Below are 19227 nucleotides of genomic sequence, written 5' to 3'. Positions count from 1 at the left end.
TATCCTGGGGGGGGGGTCCCCGGGGGTCCTGGGGAGGGGGCTCGGGGAGGGGAGGGGGGTCCTGGCCCCCGTTTTGCCTTGACACGAGCCCCAGACACGCTCCTGAACGTCTTCTTGGCCATCGCCGTGGACAACTTGGCCAACGCGCAGGAGCTCACCAAGGTCGGGGGTTTTGGGGGGTCCTGGGGGGGTTTTGGGGGTCCGGGGGGGCTCAGAGCCGGGCTGGACGTGGCTCTGGGGCTGTGCAGGATGAGCAGGAGGAGGAGGAAGCCGCCAACCAGAAGCTGGCGCTGCAGAAGGCCAAGGAGGTGGCCGAGGTCAGCCCGCTGTCCGCAGCCAACATGTCCGTGACCATGTGAGTGTCCCCGGCCCGCCGGGATCACCCCGGCTCCGTGCTCGGGCCCAAAAATCCCCAGAGCCACCCCAGAGCCGGGCTGGGCCCACCTGGGCTCCATCCTTGGGTCCAAAAATCCCCAAAGCCACCCCAGAGCCAGGCTGGGCCCACCTGGGCTCCGTCCTCGGGTCCAAAAATCACCAAAGCCACCCCAGAGCTGGGCTGGGCCCACCTGGGCTCCATCCTCGGGTCCAAAAATCCCCAAAGCCACCCCAGAGCCAGGCTGGGCCCACCTGGGCTCCATCCTCGGGTCCAAAAATCCCCAAAGCCACCCCAGAGCCGGGCTGGGCCCACCTGGGCTCCATCCTCGGGTCCAAAAATCCCCAAAGCCACCCCAGAGCCAGGCTGGGCCCACCTGGGCTCCATCCTCGGGTCCAAAAATCCCCAAAGCCACCCCAGAGCCGGGCTGGGCCCACCTGGGCTCCATCCTTGGGTCCATCCTGGGTCCTTCCTCAGCGGCATCCCCGGATCTGCCCTGGCTCCATCCTGGCTCCATCCTGGATCTTTCCCAGCTCCATCCCAGCTCCATCCCTGGCTCCATCCTGGCTCCATCCTGGCTCCATGTGCGGATCGATTTTGGCTCCATCCCAGCTCCATCCCTGGCTCCATCCCAGCTCAATCTCCAGCTCCATCCTGGCTCCATCCTGGCTCCATCCTGGCTCCATGTGCGGATCGATCTCGGCTCCATCCCAGCTCCATTTGCAGATCCATCTCAGCTCCATGTGCGGATCGATCTCTGCTCCATCCCAGCTCCATCCCTGGCTCCATCCCAGCTCCATCCGTGGCTCCATCCTGGTTCCATGTGCGGATCGATCTCGGCTCCATCCCAGCTCCATCCCTGGCTCCATCCCAGCTCAATCTCCAGCTCCATCCCCGGCTCCATCCTGGCTCCATCCTGGCTCCATCCTGGTTCCATGTGCGGATCGATCTCTGCTCCATCCCAGCTCCATCCCTGGCTCCATCCTGGTTCCATGTGCGGATCGATCTCGGCTCTATCCCAGCTCAATCTCCAGCTCCATCCCCGGCTCCATCCTGGCTCCATGTGCGGATCGATCTCGGCTCCATCCCAGCTCCATCTGCAGATCCATCTCAGCTCCATGTGCGGATCGATCTCTGCTCCATCCCATCCCCACCCTTGCCTCCATCCCAGCTCCATCCCGGATCCTGCCCGGCTCCATCCCATCCCAGCCTCCCCACCACCCCAGACCCCACCCCACCCCAATCCCACCCCAATCCCACCCCCGGGCCCGGCCCCCCGCAGGAAGGAGCAGCAGAAGAACCAGAAATCCTCCAAGTCGGTGTGGGAGCAGCGCACGAGCGAGCTGCGCAAGCAGAACCTGCTGGCGAGCCGCGAGGCCCTGTACAGCGAGCTGGACCCCGAGGAGCGCTGGAAGGTGCCCTACGCTCGCCACCTGCGCCCGGACATGAAGACGCACCTGGACCGGCCGCTGGTGGTGGATCCGCAGGAGAACCGCAACAACAACACCAACAAGACGCGGCCCGGGGAGCCGCCGCTGGCCGAGCCCCGCCTGGGGCCGCTGCGCCCCGAGGAGCTGCGGCGGCAGCCGCGCTACCCCGAGCACGGCCCGCGGCCCCCGGAGCCACCGGCGGGAGCCCCCGGCGGGCGCCGGCCCCGCAGCAGCAGCCGCGAAGCGGAGCGGGAGCCCAGCCAGGAGCGGGGCGGATACGGGGACGGCGAGCGGCCCAAGGGGCGGCACCGGAGCCGGGAGGGACGCGCGGGGTCGCCGCCCGAACGGGAGCACCGGAGGCACCGCGGGCACCGGAGAGCGCCCGAGGAGGGAGAGGAGGGAGGGAGGATCCCCCCCGAGCGGCGGCCGCGGCACCGGGACGGGGGCAGAGCGCCCAGGGGAGACGGAGACGCGGAGCAGCAGCAGCAGCAGCAGCACGGGGACGGCGAGCGGCGGCGGCGGCACCGGCACGGGGCGGCTCCCCCCGGCTACGACGGAGAGGGCAGGAGGGACGAGCGGGAGCGGCGGCACCGCAGGAGGAGGTGAGGGCGGCGGGAGCGACCCCAGAGACCCCCGGAACCGCCCCCCAGAACCCCAGGACTCTCCAGAACCCCCTCCCAGGAGCCCCCCAGGGCCCCCACAGCCCCTTCAGAGCCGTCTCCAGAGCTCCAGAACCTCCCAGAACCCCCCAAAACCTCCTCCAGAACCCCCCAGAACTCCCCAGAGCCCCCAGGACCCACCAGAGCCCCCAGAAGCCCTCCCAGATCCCCCCCAGACCCCCAGAGCCGCCCCAGAACCCCCCCAGAGCCCACCCCAGACCCCCAGAACCCCCAGAACCCCCTACCAGAGCCCCGCCAGAGCCCCTCGAGAGCCCTCCCAGAACCCCAGAACCCCAGAACTCCCCAGAGCCGCCCCAGAACTCCCCAGAGCCCCCAGAATCCCCCCCCCAGAGCCCACCCCACACCCCCAGAGCCCCCAGAATCCCCCCCAGAGCCCACCCCAGACCCCCAGAACCCCCAGAACCCCCTACCAGAGCCCACCCCAGAACCCCAGGACCCCCCAGAACCTCCCCCAAGGACCCACCAGAGCCCCCCCAGAACCCCCTCCAGAACCCCCACAGCCCCCCCCAGAACTCCCCAGAGCCCCCCAGGACCACCAGGGAGGAGGGGGGGGCCAATTACTGACCAAGACCCCTCCCCAAATTAACACTGACCCCCCCCCCGCCGCCCCGGTAACAACGTGAGGAGACCCCGGGCGTTCCCAACTCCCCCTGTTGGGGGGGGGGTCCCCTCTGAAGCCCCCTCCTCTTCCTCCTCCTCCTCCTCTCCGCGCTCAGGGAGCCGCAGCCGCAGCCGCCGCCCCCGGCCCCGTCGGGCCCCACCCTCTCCACCACCCGGCCCATCCAGCAGGACTTGGGGCGCCGCGGGGACCCCCCCGCCGTGGCCGAGGACATGGACAACGTGCGGAACGACAAACTGGCCACGGGGGGGGGGGGGGGGGCGGCGCCGAGCCCCCCCCCGCGCCGCCCCCCGCCCTGGGCAACCACGCCCCCTGCCCGCCCCCGCCGCCCCCCGCCCCCGGGAACGGCCTGGGGGGCTCCTCCAAGCCCCCCAACAACCCCGCCAAGGTGGGGGGGGGCGGCCGGCCCGAGCACACGGCCGTGGACATCCCCCCCCCCTTCCCGCCGCCCCCCAGCAACGCCCTGGTCCAAGGTAAAGGCGGGGGGGGGATTTGGGGAGGGGGCGGGTTCGGGAGGGTCCTGGGGGGGGGGGTTTGGGAGGGTCTGGGGGGTCAAGAGGGGGTGGACGGGGAGATTTGGGGGGGTCTGGGAGGGTCCAGGAAGGGTCTGGGGGAGTCTAGAAGGGTCCAGTGAGATTTGGGGGGGGTCTGGAAGGGTCCAAGGGGGTTTGGGGGGGTCAGGGAGGGGTCTGGAAGGGTCTGGGGGGATCTGGGATGTGCAGGGAGCCCGGGGGGGTTTAGGGGATTCAGGAGACCAGGAGGGTTTGGGGGCTCCTGGGGGGGATTTGGGGTCTCGGGGTGGGGCGGGGGGGGTCCCTAATTCCGCCGCCCCCCCCCCCTCAGTGAACAGGAACGCCAACCCCGAGCCCCTGCCCCGCAAGGAGGAGGAGGAGAAGAAGGAGGAGGAAGGCGAGGGGCAGGACGAGAACGGCCCCAAGCCCATGGTGCCCTACAGCTCCATGTTCATCCTGTCCACCACCAACCCGTGAGCGCCCCCCGCCTTTTGGGGGGGTCCTGGGGGGTCTGGATGGGTTTTTGGGGGGGTCTTTGGGGGATTCTGGGGGTTTCCAGAGAAGCCCATGGTGCCCTACAGCTCCTGTCCACCACCAACCTGTGAGCAGGGGCGGCTTGGGGAGATCTTGGGGGGCTCTGGGAGGGTCCTGGGGGGCTTGGGGAGGTCTGGGGGGGTCTGGAAGGGTCCTGGGGGGCTCTAGGGGGGTCCTGGGGGGCTCTGGGGGAGGGTCCTGAGGGGGTCCTGGGGGTTTCTGGAGGGGCTCTGGGAGGTTTTGGGGGGGCTCTGGGGATTCCCGGGGCTCTTGGTAGGATCTGGGGTGTCCTGGGGGGGGTCCCGGGATTTTGGGGGGTCCCTGGGGGGGCTCTGGGGGGTCCCAGAAGGTCCCGGGGGCTCCTGGGGGGGGTCTCAGCCCGTGCCCCCCCTCCCCAGGTTCCGGTGGCTGTGCCACTACAGGGAAGGGGGCTCTGGGTATCCCGGGGTTCAGGGGGGCTCTGGGGGGTCCCAGGGTTTTGGGGGTCCCTGGGGGGGCTCTGGGGGGTCCCGGGGGCTCCTGGGGGGGGTCTCAGCCTGTGCCCCCCCTCCCCAGGTTCCGGCAGCTGTGCCACTACAGGGAAGGGGGCTCTGGGTATCCCGGGGTTCTGGGGGGCTCGGGGGGGCTCTGGGGGGTTTTGGGGGGCTCGGGGGGGTCCCGGGGTTTTGGGGGTCCCTGGGGGGTCCCTGGGGGTCCCGGGGGGGGGTCTCAGCCCGTGCCCCCCCCCCAGGTTCCGGCGGCTGTGCCATTACATCGTGAACCTGCGCTATTTCGAGATGTGCATCCTCATGGTGATCGCCATGAGCAGCATCGCGCTGGCGGCCGAGGACCCCGTGCAGCCCAACGCGCCCCGCAACAACGTGAGGAGACCCCTCCCCAAATTAACACTGACCCGGGACCCCTCCCCTAATAAACACTGACCCGGGACCCCTCCCCTAATTAACACTGAGACCCCCCCGCAACAACGTGAGGAGACCCCTCCCCAAATTAACACTGACCCGGGACCCCTCCCCTAATTAACACTGACCCGGGACCCCTCCCCTAATTACTGACCGAGACCCCTCCCCAAACTAACACTGACCCGGGACCCCTCCCCAAATTAACACTGACCCGGGACCCCTCCCCTAATTACTGACCGAGACCCCTCCCCAAATTAACACTGACCCGGGACCCCTCCCCTAATAAACACTGAGACCCCTCCCCTAATTACTGACCGAGACCCCTCCCCTAATTACTGACCGAGACCCCTCCCCAAATTAACACTGACCCGAGACCCCTCCCCTAATAAACACTGACCCAAGACCCCTCCCCTAATTAACACTGACACCCCCCCCCCAAATTACTGACCAAGACCCCTCCCCAAATTAACACTGACCCTGCATGAGGAGACCGCTCCCCTAATTAACACTGACCCGAGACCCCTCCCCAAATTAACACTGACCCCCCCCTGTAACAATGTGAGGAGACCCCTCCCCTAATTAACACTGACCCGAGACCCCTCCCCAAATTAACACTGACCCTGTAACAACGTGAGGAGACCCCTCCCCTAATTGTGTGTGACCCCCCCCCAACAATGTGAGGAGACCCCTCCCCAAATTAATTCTGTGTGACCCCCGCAACAACGTGAGGAGACCCCTCCCCTAATTCCGATTGAGACCCCCCCCCCTCCCCGCAACAACTTAATAGAGACCCCTCCCCAAATCTGCCTGAGACCCCTCCCCAAATTCTGTGTGAGACCCCTCCCCAAATTCCGACCCCTGCAGCACCGTGAGACCCTTCCCCAGTTTCTGTGTGAGTCTGGTGGGCACTGGGGGTTTCTGGGGGGATTCTGGGGGGTCCCGGGGTCCTGGGGGTCCCTGAGGGGGTTCTGGGGGGTTCTGGGGGGTCCCTGAGGGGGTTCTGGGGGGTTCTGGGGGTCTCTGGGGGGGGTCCCCACCTTGCCCCCCTCGCCCCCCCCCCAGGTGCTGCGTTACTTCGATTACGTCTTCACGGGGGTCTTCACCTTCGAGATGGTGATCAAGGTGAGCGTGGTGGGAGGGGTCTGCAGGATGGGGGGGGGGGGGGGCACCCCCATGATGACGACCCCCCCCCCCCCCCCATTTATTGCCCCCCTTCCCCCCAAGATGGTGGACCTGGGGCTGGTGCTCCACCAAGGCTCCTACTTCCGGGACCTGTGGAACATTCTGGATTTCATCGTGGTCAGCGGCGCCCTGGTGGCCTTCGCCTTCACGTGAGTGCCCCCCCCCAGTGCCCCCCAGTATCCCCCAGTAACCCCCAGTATCCCCCAGTGCCCCCAGTATCCCCAATAGCCCCCAGTGCCCCCCAGTGCCCCCAGTATCCCCCAGTATCCCCCAGTGCCCCAGTATCCCCCAGTATCCCCAATAGCCCCCAGTGCCCCCAGTATCCCCCAGTATCCCCCAGTGCCCCAGTACCCCCAGTAACCCCCTAGTGTCCCCCAGTGTCCCCCAGTAGCCCCCAGTGCCCCCCAGTATCCCTCAGTGCCCCCCAGTACCCCCAGTAACCCCCCCAGTGTCCCCAGTGCCCCCCAGTATCTCCCAGTATCCCCCAATAGCCCCCAGTGCCCCCCAGTATCCCCCAGTATCTCCCAGTATCTCCCAGTATCTCCCGGTATCTCCCAGTATCCCCCAGTGCCCCCCCAGTGCCTCCCAGTATCCCCCAGTACCCCAGTATCTCCCAGTATCCCCCAATAGCCCCCAGTGCCCCCAGTATCCCCCAGTGCCCCCCAGTATCCCAATAGCCCCCAGTGCCCCCCAGTATCCCTCAGTGCCCCCCAGTATCTCCCAGTATCCCCCAATAGCCCCCAGTGCCCCCCAGTATCCCCCAGTATCCCCCAGTATCTCCCAGTATCCCCCAGTGCCCCCCAGTATCCCCCAGTATATCCCAGTGCCTCCCAGTATCCCCCAGTACCCCCCCCCAGGGCCCCCCAGCACTCTCTGTTGTCGCTTTGGCGTTTGTCACCGCGTCCGTGTGTCCGTCCTGTCCCCGTCCCTGCGTGGGTGTGAGAATCCTCTGAGTAAAGGGGGAGAATCTCCTGAGTAAAGGGGGAGAATCCCCTGAGTAAAGGGGGAGAATCTGGCGAGAATCCCCTGAGTAAAGGGGGAGAATCCTCTCAGTAAAAGGCGAGAATCCGCTGAGAATGTTCTGAGTAAAGGGGGAGAATCCCCTGAATAAAGGGGGAGAATCCCCTGAGTAAAGGGTGAGAATCTCCTGAGTAAAGGGGGAGAATGCCCTGAGTAAAGGGTGAGAATGTCCTGAGTAAAGGCTGAGCATCCCCTGAGTGTCTGAGCAGCCCTAAATGTTGAGCATCCCCTGTGTAAAGTCTGAGCATCCCCTGTGTAAAGTTTGAGCGTCCTGTGAGTAAAGTCTGAGCATCCCCTGAGTGTCTGAGCGTCTTGTGAGTAAAGTCTGAGCATCCCCTGTGTAAAGTTTGAGCATCCCCTGAGTGTCTGAGCATCCCCTGCGTAAAGCCTGAGCATCCTGTGAGTAAAGTCTGAGCATCCCGTGAGTGTCTGAGCATCTTGCAAGTAAAGTTTGAGCATCCTGTGAGTAAAGTCTGAGCATCCCGTGTAAAGTTTGAGCATCCCGTGAGTGTCTGAGCATCCCCTATGTAAACTCTGAGCATCCTGTGAGTAAAGTCTGAGCATCCCGTGAGTGTCTGAGCATCCTGTGAGTAAAGTCTGAGCATCCCATGAGTGTCTGAGCATCCCCTGTGTAAACTCTGAGCATCCTGTGAGTAAAGTCTGAGTAGCTCTGTCTGACCGTGCCTTGTCTCTCCGCTTCCTCCGCCTCCTCCGCCGCAGGAGCAGCTCACGGTAAATCCTTCAGCCCTCGTCCCTGTCCGTCCGTCCGTCCGTCCGTCCTTCCGTCCGTCCGTCCGTCCTCTTCCTCGTGCTCGTGCCTCGCTCCCCCTCCCCAAATTCCCACCCCCTCCCCAATACAAAAACCTCCTCAGGCAAAAATGGGGGGGGTGGGGGGGGGGGTGGGCTCAGCTTGGAGGGAGGGGGAGGGAAGGGGGGGGGGGATGGGGGGGATGGGACCACCCGTGGTCCTGGCGGGGTTTTGGGGGGCGGGGGGGGTCACAGCAGGGGAGGGGTCTCACCCCCCCCCCCCCCTTTGCCCCCTCCCCAGCGGCAGCAGCAAAGGGAAGGACATCAACACCATCAAGTCCCTGCGCGTGCTGCGCGTGCTGCGGCCCCTCAAGACCATCAAGAGGCTGCCCAAGCTCAAGGTGGGCTCGGGGCGAGAATTTGGGGAGGGGGTCGTGGTGGGGGTATTTTAAAAAACTCCCTGATGGGGATTATATAATGATATGATATTTTATACATATGTGTGTGTGTGTATATATAAAAATTAATATTTTATTTATAGATATCTGTATATATATATTTACACACACATATATATAATATATATAATATATATAATATATAATATATATATAATATATATTATATATATAATATATAATATATATAACATATAATATATTTTATATTATATATATCATATATTTTATATATATTATATATTATATATATTACATATATATATTACATAATATATAATATATAAAATATAATATATTATATACAATATATAACCACTATTAATATCATATCATAATCATGTATAATGCAATACAATGTAATGTAATGTAATAATGTCATATCATATCACATAATATCATATCATATATCATATAATGTAATATCATGTAATAGAATAGAATATAATGTAATGTAATGTAATATAATGTAATGTAATATAATATAATATAATATAATATAATATAATATAATGTAATGTAATGTAATGTAATGTAATGTAATGTAATATAATATAATATAATATAGTATAATATAATATAATATGTAATACAATGTAATGCAATACAAGATAATAAAATATAATGCAATATAATGTTATGTAATGTAATGTAATAAATACATGATGTGATAGGATATAATACTATAATATAATATAATATAACATAACATAACATAATATAATATAATACGTAATATAATATAATACAGTGTAATGTAATAAATATAATTAATACAGCATAACATAATGTAATGTAACATAACATAACATAATATAATATGATATGATATGATGTGATATGATATGATATTATATTATCATATATATATTATATTATAGAATGTAATGCAATGTAATATAATACAATATAATATAATATAATATAATATAATATAATATAATATAATATAATATAATATAATATAATATAATATAATATAATATAATATAATATAATATAATATAATATAATATAATATAATATAATATAATACAATACAATCCAATCCATCCTCGGCAGGCCGTGTTCGACTGCGTGGTGAACTCCCTCAAGAACGTCCTCAACATCCTCATTGTCTACATGCTCTTCATGTTCATCTTCGCCGTGGTGGCCGTGCAGCTCTTCAAGGGCAAATTCTTCTACTGCACCGACGAGTCCAAGGAGTTTGAGAAGGACTGCAGGTACAGCCCGGCCGGGCGGGACCCCCGGGCCCTGCCCGGCCCTCGCCCACCTGCCCTCGCCCTGTCCCGCCCAGGGGCGAGTACCTGGTCTACGAGAAGGACAACGAGGTGAAGGCGCAGAAGCGCGAGTGGAAGAAGTACGAGTTCCACTACGACAACGTGCTCTGGGCGCTGCTGACGCTGTTCACCGTCTCCACGGGCGAGGGGGTGGCCCCAGTGAGCAATGGGGGGGTCTGAGAGGGGTTTTGGGGGGTCTGGGAGGGGTTTGGGGGGTCTGAGGGGGGCAGAGGGACCCCCAGGTGCTCTGGGCGCTGCTGACGCTGTTCACCGTCTCTACGGGCAAGGGGTGGCCCCAGTGAGCAATGGGGGGGTTTGGGGGGTTTTGGGGGGTCTGAGGGGGGCAGAGGGACCCCCCCCCAGCAGCAAATACAACCCTGGTGTCACCAGGTGTAAGGCCAGTGTCACATTGGTGTCACCTGGTGTAACCCCAGTGCCACCCCAATGCCACCTGAATACCCATTGTCACCCCAGTGCCATCCCAGTGTCACCTGGCTACCCAGTGCCACTCCAGTGCCACCTGGTGTAACCCCAGTGCCACCCCAGTGTCACCTGAATACCCATTGTCACCCCAGTGCCATCCCAGTGTCACCTGGCTACCCAGTGCCACCCCAGTGTCCCCCGCTGCCACCCCAGTGTCACCTGAGTACCCAGTGCCACTCCAATGCCACCCCAGTGCCACCCCAGTGCCATCCCAGTGTCACCTGGTATAACCCCAGTGTCACATTGGTGTCACCTGGTGAATCCCAGTGCCACCCCATTGCCACCTGAGTACCCAGTGCCACCCCAGTGCCACCCCAGTGCCACCTGGTATAATCCCAGTGTCACCTGGTATAACCCCAGTGCCACCCCAGTGTCCCCCGCTGTCACCCAGGGCTCCGAGGGGGCCAGCAGGACCCCCCCAGCCCCAACCCTGTGCCCCCCCCTCCCCAGGGTGCTGAAGCACTCGGTGGACGCCACGTACGAGAACCAAGGGCCCAGCCCCGGGTACCGCATGGAGATGTCCATCTTCTACGTGGTCTACTTCGTGGTGTTCCCCTTCTTCTTCGTCAACATCTTCGTGGCCTTGATCATCATCACCTTCCAGGAGCAGGGGGACAAGATGATGGAGGAGTACAGCCTGGAGAAGAACGAGGTGCGGGGCTGGGGGGGCCACGGGGAGGGGGTGACACGGCTGTGTCACCATCAGGGTGGTGACAGTGTCTGCGGCAGGGTGGGTGACACCTCTCTGTCCATTCCAGGGTGGGTGACACAGCTGTGTCACTGCCAGGGTGGGTGACATCTCCCTGTCCATTCCAGGGTGGGTGACACTGCTGTGTCCATTCCAGGGTGGGTGGCACCGCTGTGTCACCATCAGGGTGGTGGCAGTGTCTGCAGCAGGGTGGGTGACACCTCTCTGTCCATTCCAGGGTGGGTGGCACCGCTGTGTCACCATCAGGGTGGGTGACACCTCTGTGTCACTGCTGGGGTTTATGACACCCCTACATGTGTGACCCCCCCATGTCACTGGGTGACACCCCCACATTTGTGACCCCCCCCCCCCCATGTCCCCTCTGGGGTTTATGACACCCCTACATGTGTGACACCCCCATGTCACTGCCAGGGTGGGTGACACCCCCCCCTATGGGTGACCCCCCACCCCGTGTCCATACTGGGGTGGGTCCATTCCAGGGTGGGTGACACCCTCGTGTCCCCTCTGGCATTGGTGACACCCCCACATGTGTGACACACCCATGTCACTGGGTGACACCCCCACATTTGTGACCCCCCCGCGTGTCCATACTGGGGTCAGTGACACCCCCACGTGTGTGACACCCCCATGTCACTGCCAGGGTGGGTGACACCCCCACATTTGTGACCCCCCATGTCCCCACCGGGGTTTATGACACCCCCACATGTGTGACCCCCCCATGTCCCCACCGGGGTTTATGACACCCCCACATTTGTGACACCCCCATGTCCATACTGGGGTGGGTGACACCCCCATGTGTGACCCCCCCCGTGTCTGTACCAGGGTTGGTGACACCCCCACGTGTGTGACACCCCCGTGTCCATACTGGGGTGGGTGACACCCCCCCATGTGTGACCCCCCCGTGTCCCCACCGGGGTTTATGACACCCCCACGTGTGTGACCCCCCCCCGTGTCTGTACCAGGGTTGGTGACACCCCCACATTTGTGACCCCCCCGTGTCCCCCCCCCCTTTGCAGAGGGCCTGCATCGACTTTGCCATCAGCGCCAAGCCCCTGACCCGGCACATGCCCCAGAACCGCCAGAGCTTCCAGTACCGCATGTGGCAGTTCGTGGTGTCCCCTCCCTTCGAGTACACCATCATGGCCATGATCGCCCTCAACACCATCGTGCTCATGATGAAGGTGGGCAGGGACGGCGCCGGGGGGACCCCCAGGGGTTGCTGTCACCCCCCTTGAGACCCCCAGGTCCTCCTGGTGCTGGGCTTGGTCCTGTTCTGTGTCCCGGAGCTGTTCCTGGAGCTCAGCTTTGTCCTGCGGCTCTGGGCGTTGTCCCTGTGCCCCCAGAAGCACCCCTGGGATCCAGGACACTGCCCTGTTCCCCCAGGACCTGTCCCTGTCCCCCTGACCCACCCCAACCCCACAATTCACCATCCCTGGACCCATTCCTGGAGCTCAGCTTTGTCCTGCGGCTCTGGGCGTTGTCCCTGTGCCCCCAGAAGCACCCCTGGGATCTCCTGTCCCCCCAGGACTTGTCTTTGTCCCTCCCTGAGCCCACCAGGTCCCCCCAGGACCTTCTGGTCCTGGGCTTTGTCCTGTTCTGTGTCCTGGACCCGTTCCTGGAGCTCAGCTTTGTCCTGCACCTCAGGACCTGTCCCTGTCCCCCCCAGAAGTACCCCCTGGGATCCAGGACACTGCCCTGTCCCCCCAGGACCTGTCCCTGTCCCCAACCCCACAATTCACCATCCCTGGACCCATTCCTGGAGCTCAGCTTTGTCCTGCACCTCAGGACCTGTCCCTGTCCCTGTCCCCCCCAGAAGTTGTCCCCGTTCCCCTGGGACCCAGGAAAGGCCCCTGTGGCCCTGTCCCCACCGCCACCCCGCCCTGTCCCCCTGTCCCCACCGTCCGTCCCGCGCTGTCCCCGCAGTTCTACGACGCCTCCGACACCTACGAGAACGTGCTCAAGATGTTCAACAACGTCTTCACCTCCCTCTTCTCCCTCGAGTGTCTCCTCAAGATCATGGCCTTCGGGGTCCTGGTAGGGCTGGGGGGACCCCCGGGGGACCCTGGGGACATTGGGGGTGACAGGACATCAGGGAACCCCAGGAATGTTGGGGACCCCAAAGCTTCGGGGGATCCCAAAACCTCAGGGGATCCCAAAGACCTCAGGAGACCCCAAAGACCTCAGGAGACCCCAAAACATCAGGGGACCCCAGGAATGTTGGGGACCCCAAGGACCTCAGGGGACTCCAAAGATCTCAGGGGACCCCAAGACCTCAGAGGACCCCAGGAATGTTGGGGACCCCAAGAATGTTGGGGACGCCAAGACCTCAGAGGACCCCAAGGACCTCAGGGGACCCCAGGAATGTTGGGGACCCCAAGGACCTCAGAGGACCCCAAGGACCTCAGGGGACCCCCAAGGACCTCATGGGACCCCCAAGACCTCACATGGGACGAGCGTCCCAGCTCTGTCACTGTTCATTCTGGGTACAGGGCTCCAGCGTGGGGTCACCCCGAGATTTATGGGGCCACTCCAGGGGTACCCCAAGATCAGGGACCCCACACCCTCCCCCCCTTTTCCCCAGAATTATTTCCGCGACGCCTGGAACATCTTCGATTTCGTGACGGTGCTGGGCAGCATCACCGACATCCTGGTGACGGAATTCGGGGTAGGTGGGGACACCTCCACCACCCCCTCCCCTGCCCTTACCCCATTTTTGGGGTCTCCTTTGTGCCCTTCACCCCCTTTTTTTTTCCCCCCCCAGAACAACTTCATCAACCTGAGCTTCCTGCGGCTGTTCCGCGCCGCGCGCCTCATCAAGCTCCTGCGCCAGGGCTACACCATCCGCATCCTGCTCTGGACCTTCGTGCAGTCCTTCAAGGTGGCCCCCAAAGCACCCCGAAAATGTCACCCCCGTCCCCAAAATGCCACCCCCACCCCGTGACCGCCCGCGCTGTGCCCCCCAGGCCCTGCCCTACGTGTGCCTGCTCATCGCCATGCTCTTCTTCATCTACGCCATCATCGGGATGCAGGTGAGACCCTGCTGGGGCAGGTGAGACCCTCCTGGGGCAGGTGAGACCTGTCAGGTGCAGGTGAGACCCTCTGGGTACAGGTGAGACCCTCCTGGGGGAGGCGAGACCCTCCTGGAGCAGGTGAGACCTGTCAGGTGCAGGTGAGACCCTCCTGGGGCAGGTGACACCCCTCAGGTGTAGGTGAGACCCTCTGGGTACAGGTGACACCCCTCAGGTGTAGGTGAGACCCTCTGGGTACAGGTGACACCCCTCAGGTGTAGGTGAGACCCTCCTGGAGCAGGTGACACCCCCAAGGTGTAGGTGAGACCCTCCTGGTGCTGGGGAGACCCCCCAGGTGTAGGTGAGACCCCTCTGGTGCAGGTGACACCCCCAAGGTGTAGGTGAGACCCTCCTGGTGCTGGGGAGACCCCCCAGGTGTAGGTGAGACCCCTCTGGTGCAGGTGACACCCCCAAGGTGTAGGTGAGACCCTCTGGGTGCAGGTGAGACCCCTCTGGTGTAGGTGAGACCCTCTGGGTGCAGGTGAGACCCCCAAGGTGTAGGTGAGACCCTCCTGGAGCAGGTGACACCCCCAAGGTGTAGGTGAGACCCTCTGGGTACAGGTGAGACCCCTCAGGTGTAGGTGAGACCCTCCTGGTGCTGGTGAGACCCCCCAGGTGTAGGTGAGACCCTCTGGTGCACGTGACACCCCTCAGGTGTAGGTGGGACCCTCCTGGGGCAGGTGAGACCCTCTGGGTACAGGTGAGACCCCTCAGGTGTAGGTGAGACCCTCCTGGAGCAGGTGAGACCCTCCTGGAGCAGGTGACACCCCTCAGGTGTAGGTGAGACCCTCCTGGGGCAGGTGACACCCCTCAGGTGTAGGTGAGACCTTCTGGGTACAGGTGACACCCCCCAGGTGCAGGTGAGACCCTCCTGGAGCAGGTGACACCCCCCAGGTGTAGGTGAGACCCTCCTGGAGCAGGTGAGACCCTCCTGGAGCAGGTGACACCCCTCAGGTGTAGGTGAGACCCTCCTGGGGCAGGTGACACCCCTCAGGTGTAGGTGAGACCCTCTGGGTGCAGGTGAGACCCCTCAGGTGTAGGTGACACCCCCAAGGTGTAGGTGAGACCCTCCTGGGGTAGGCGAGATCCCCCTGGTGTAGGTGAGAAGCCCCCGGTGCAGGTGACACCCCCAGGTGCAGGTGACACCCCCCAGGTGTAGGTGACACCCGCAGCCCCCCCTGAGGTGCCCTGGACCCCCCGCCCCCCCAGGTGTTCGGGAACATCGGCATCGAGGAGGAGGATGATGAGTCGGCCATCACCCAGCACAACAACTTCCGCACCTTCTTCCAGGCCCTGATGCTGCTCTTCAGGTGAGCCCCGCTGGCACCTGGGGGACACCTGGGCGGCCACTGCCACCCCGGTGTCACCTGGTGTCATCCCAGTGCCACCCCAGTGTCACCTGGTGTCATCCCAGTGCCACCCTGGTGTCACCTGGTGTCATCCCAGTGCCACCCCGGTATCACCTGGTGTCATCCCAGTGCCACCCTGGTGTCACCTGGGTCTCTTGTCCCACCCCGGTGTCACCTGGTGTCATCCCAGTGCCACCCTGGTATCACCTGGTGTCATCCCAATGTCACCCCGGTGTCACCTGGTGTCATCCCAGTGCCACCCCGGTGTCACCTGGGTCTCTTGTCCCACCCTGGTGTCAGCTGGTGTCATCCCAGTGCCACCCTGCTATCACCTGGTGCCATCCCAGTGCCACCCTGGTGTCACCTGGGTCTCTTGTCCCACCCCGGTGTCACCTGGTGTCATCCCAGTGCCACCCTGGTGTCACCTGGTCTCATCCCAGTGCCACCCCGGTGTCACCTGAGCACCCATTGCCATCCCAGTTTCACCTGGCGTCATCCCAGTATCACCCCAGTGTCACCTGGAGTAATCCCAGTGTCACCCCAGTGTCCCATGGCTAAGTCCCAGTGCCACCCCAGTGCCCCCTGAGCACCCAGTGCCACCCCCAGCATGTCCCCTGCTGTCATCCCAGTGCCACCCCGGTGTCACCTGGGTCTCTTGTCCCAACCCCGGTGTCACCTGGCTAAGTCCCAGTGCCACCACCAGTGCCACGCTGGTGTAATCCCAGTGCCACCACCAGTGCCACGCTGGTGCCCCCCTCGCCCTCTCCCCGCCGTGTCCCCGCGCCCATGCCGGTGTCACCCGGTGTCCCTTGTCCCCAGGAGTGCCACCGGGGAGGCGTGGCACGAGATCATGCTGTCGTGCCTCAGCGGGAAGCCGTGCGACGAGAACTCGGGCATCAAGGAGGACGAGTGCGGCAACGAGTTCGCCTACTTCTACTTCGTGTCCTTCATCTTCCTCTGCTCCTTCCTGGTCAGCCCCCGGGGGGGTCCCCAAAGCGTCCCCAAACTGTCCCCAAAGTGTCCCCAAGTGTTGACTAAGTGCCACCAAAGGGTTCCCAAAGCGTCCACAAATTGTCCCCAAAGTGCTCCTAAAGCGTCCCCCAAAGTTTCCCCAAAGTGTACTCAAAGTGTCCACAAACTGTCCCCAAAGTGCCCCCAAAGTGTCCCCAACGTGTCGACAAAGTGCCACCAAAGGGTTCCCGAAGCGTCCACAAATTGTCCCCAAATTGTCCCCAAAGTGTCCCCAAAGTGTCCACAAATTGTCCCCAAAAGTATCCCCAAAGTGTTCCCAAAGTGTCCCCAAAAGTGTCCACAAAGTGCCCCCAAAGTGTCCCCAAAGTGTCCACAAATTGTCCCCAAACTGTGCCCCAAAATGCCCCCAAAACCTGCCCAAAGTGCCCCCAAGCTGTCCCCAAAAGCGCCATCAAAGTGTCCCCCAAAGCATCCCCAAAGCATCCCCGAACCCCCCCAAACCGCCTCCAAATCACCCTAAACTGTCCCCAAAGTGCCCCCAAACCCCCCCAAACCCCCCCAAAGTGCCCCCCAGAGCCCCCTCCCCACCCACAAACCCCCCTTCCCCACCTTCCTCTCCCTCCGCTGCACCCGGGGGGGGCCCCGCATCCCCTCGGGGGGGCTCTGGGGGGGTGGGGCACAGCCCCCTGCCCCCCCCCCTGTGCCCTGACCCCCCCCCCCTACACCCCCTGCCCCCCCCCCCAAAGATGCTGAACCTGTTCGTGGCCGTGATCATGGACAACTTCGAGTACCTGACCCGCGACTCCTCCATCCTGGGCCCGCATCACCTGGACGAGTACGTGCGGGTCTGGGCCGAGTACGACCCGGCCGCATGGTAAGGACCCCCGGGGGGGGGCATAGGGACACTTCTGGGGGGGCTGTGACACCCCCAGACCCTGAATGGGGGACAGGGACACCCCCAGAGGGGACAATGACACCCCCAGACCCTATGGGAACGTGCGGGTCTGGGCCTAGTACGGCCCTGCGGCCTGGTAAGGACCTCCAGTGGGGGGGGGACAGGGACACCCCCGGATCCCCCCGAGGGGGCAGGGACAGCCCTGGGGGCCACGGGGACACCCCCAGACCCCGAATTGGGGACAGGGACACCCCCCGAGGGGACAGTGACACCTCCAGACCCTATGGGAACGTGCGGGTCCGGGCCTAGTACGGCCCTGCGGCCTGGTAAGGACCCCCGGGGGGGGGGGGGGACAGGGACACCCCCGGATGTCCCCGAGGGGACAGGGACAGCCCTGGGGGCCACGGGGACACCCCCAGACCCCGAATGGGGGACAGGGACACCCCCAGAGGGGACAATGACACCCCCAGACCCTATGGGAATGTGCGGGTCCGGGCCTAGTACGGCCCTGCAGCCTGGTAAGGACCTCCAGTGGGGGGGGGGACAGGGACACCCCCACAGGGGACAGGGACACCCCCGGACTCCCCCGAGGGGACAGGGACAGCCCTGGGGGCCACGGGGACACCCCCAGACCCCGAATGGGGGACAGGGACAACCCCCAGACCCTATGGGAACGTGCGGGTCCGGGCCTAGTACGGCCCTGCGGCCTGGTAAGGACCTCCAGTGGGGGGGGGACAGGGACACCCCCGGATCCCCCCGAGGGGACAGGGACAGCCCTGGGGGCCACGGGGACACCCCCAGACCCCGAATTGGGGACAGGGACACCCCCCGAGGGGGACGGTGACACCCCCAGACCCTATGGGAACGTGCGGGTCTGGGCCTAGTACGGCCCTGCGGCCTGGTAAGGACCCCCGGGGGGGGACAAGGACACCCCCACAGGGGACAGGGACACCCCCGGACTCCCCCAAGGGGACAGGGACAGCCCTGGGGGCCACGGGGACACCCCCAGACCCCGAATGGGGGACAGGGACACCCCCAGACCCTATGGGAACGTGCGGGTCCGGGCCTAGTACGGCCCTGCGGCCTGATAAGGACCCCGGGGGGGGACAAGGACACCCCCACAGGGGACAGGGACACCTCTGGGGGTGGCCGTGACACCCCCGGACCCCCCCAGTGGGGCAGTGACACCCCCAGACCCCTCCCAGGGGAGGGGTCACCCCCCTTCTGCCCCCAAATGCCGGGGGGGGGGCAGCAGGGCCTGTGGGGAGGGGGCAGAAAAGGTGACCCCAAGACCCCCCCGAGTCCTCTGGGCCCCCCCCACGCCATCCATGGGGGGGTCCTGGGGGTCTCTATTGCCCCCGGGGGGTGGAGGGGTCTGGGGATGAGCAAATCACTTTGGGGGGGGGGTCCTGGGGGTTTCTATCGCCCCCACCCCGAGAGGGTCCCCAAACCTCCCAATGGGGGGGGTCCCATTCCCCATTAATGCCCCTTTCCCACAGAGCCCCCCCGGTCCGGACGGGGCCTTGGGGGGGTGTCCCGGTTTCCGGGGGAGTGTCCCGGTTTTTGGGGTGTGTCCCGGTTTTTGGGGGGGGGTCCCGGGGGTGTGTCCCGATTTTTTTTTGGGGGGGGGGGGGGGGTCCAGCCCCCCCCACTAACGTGTGTCTCTTGCAGCGGGCGCATCCACTACCGGGACATGTACAGTTGTGGGAGAGGGGGGGGGGGTCCCGGTTTTTGGGGAGGTGTCCCGGTTTTGGGGGGGTGTCCCAGGTCCGGGGGGGTGTCCCGGTTTTCGGGGGGGGGTCCAGCCCCCCCACTAACGTGTGTCTCTTGCAGCGGGCGCATCCACTACCGGGACATGTACAGTTTGTTGCGCGTGATCTCCCCCCCCCTGGGGCTGGGCAAGAAATGCCCCCATAGGGTGGCCTGCAAGGTTCGCCCCCCACCCCCTAAAAAACAAAAACCCCCCCCAAAAAAAAAACCAAAAACCCCCCAAATCCCCACCCCGGGGCTGGAATGC

General features: G+C 62.3%; 1 protein-coding gene across 1 annotated transcript in view; it reads left to right on the top strand.

Moving 5' to 3' along the window:
- Positions 1–19227, top strand: part of CACNA1A (calcium voltage-gated channel subunit alpha1 A) — a 54974-nt gene that overhangs the window by 23247 nt on the left and 12500 nt on the right. The window contains 22 exon segments of the mRNA XM_054518141.1: positions 95–162; positions 249–355; positions 1656–2405; positions 3200–3446; positions 3449–3575; positions 3946–4087; positions 4879–5008; positions 6110–6169; positions 6272–6378; positions 8298–8397; positions 9517–9677; positions 9752–9836; positions 9977–10032; positions 10668–10869; positions 11943–12107; positions 12850–12960; positions 13508–13591; positions 13688–13804; positions 13890–13955; positions 15204–15304; positions 16163–16313; positions 17062–17189. Of these exon segments, the coding sequence (XP_054374116.1) occupies positions 95–162; positions 249–355; positions 1656–2405; positions 3200–3446; positions 3449–3575; positions 3946–4087; positions 4879–5008; positions 6110–6169; positions 6272–6378; positions 8298–8397; positions 9517–9677; positions 9752–9836; positions 9977–10032; positions 10668–10869; positions 11943–12107; positions 12850–12960; positions 13508–13591; positions 13688–13804; positions 13890–13955; positions 15204–15304; positions 16163–16313; positions 17062–17189 (3265 nt within the window).

Source organism: Molothrus ater, chromosome 36 (assembly GCF_012460135.2).
Source record: "Molothrus ater isolate BHLD 08-10-18 breed brown headed cowbird chromosome 36, BPBGC_Mater_1.1, whole genome shotgun sequence".
Lineage (NCBI taxonomy): Eukaryota > Metazoa > Chordata > Aves > Passeriformes > Icteridae > Molothrus > Molothrus ater.
Note: the sequence above shows the minus strand (reverse complement) of the source record. Positions and strands in the feature narration are given on the sequence as shown.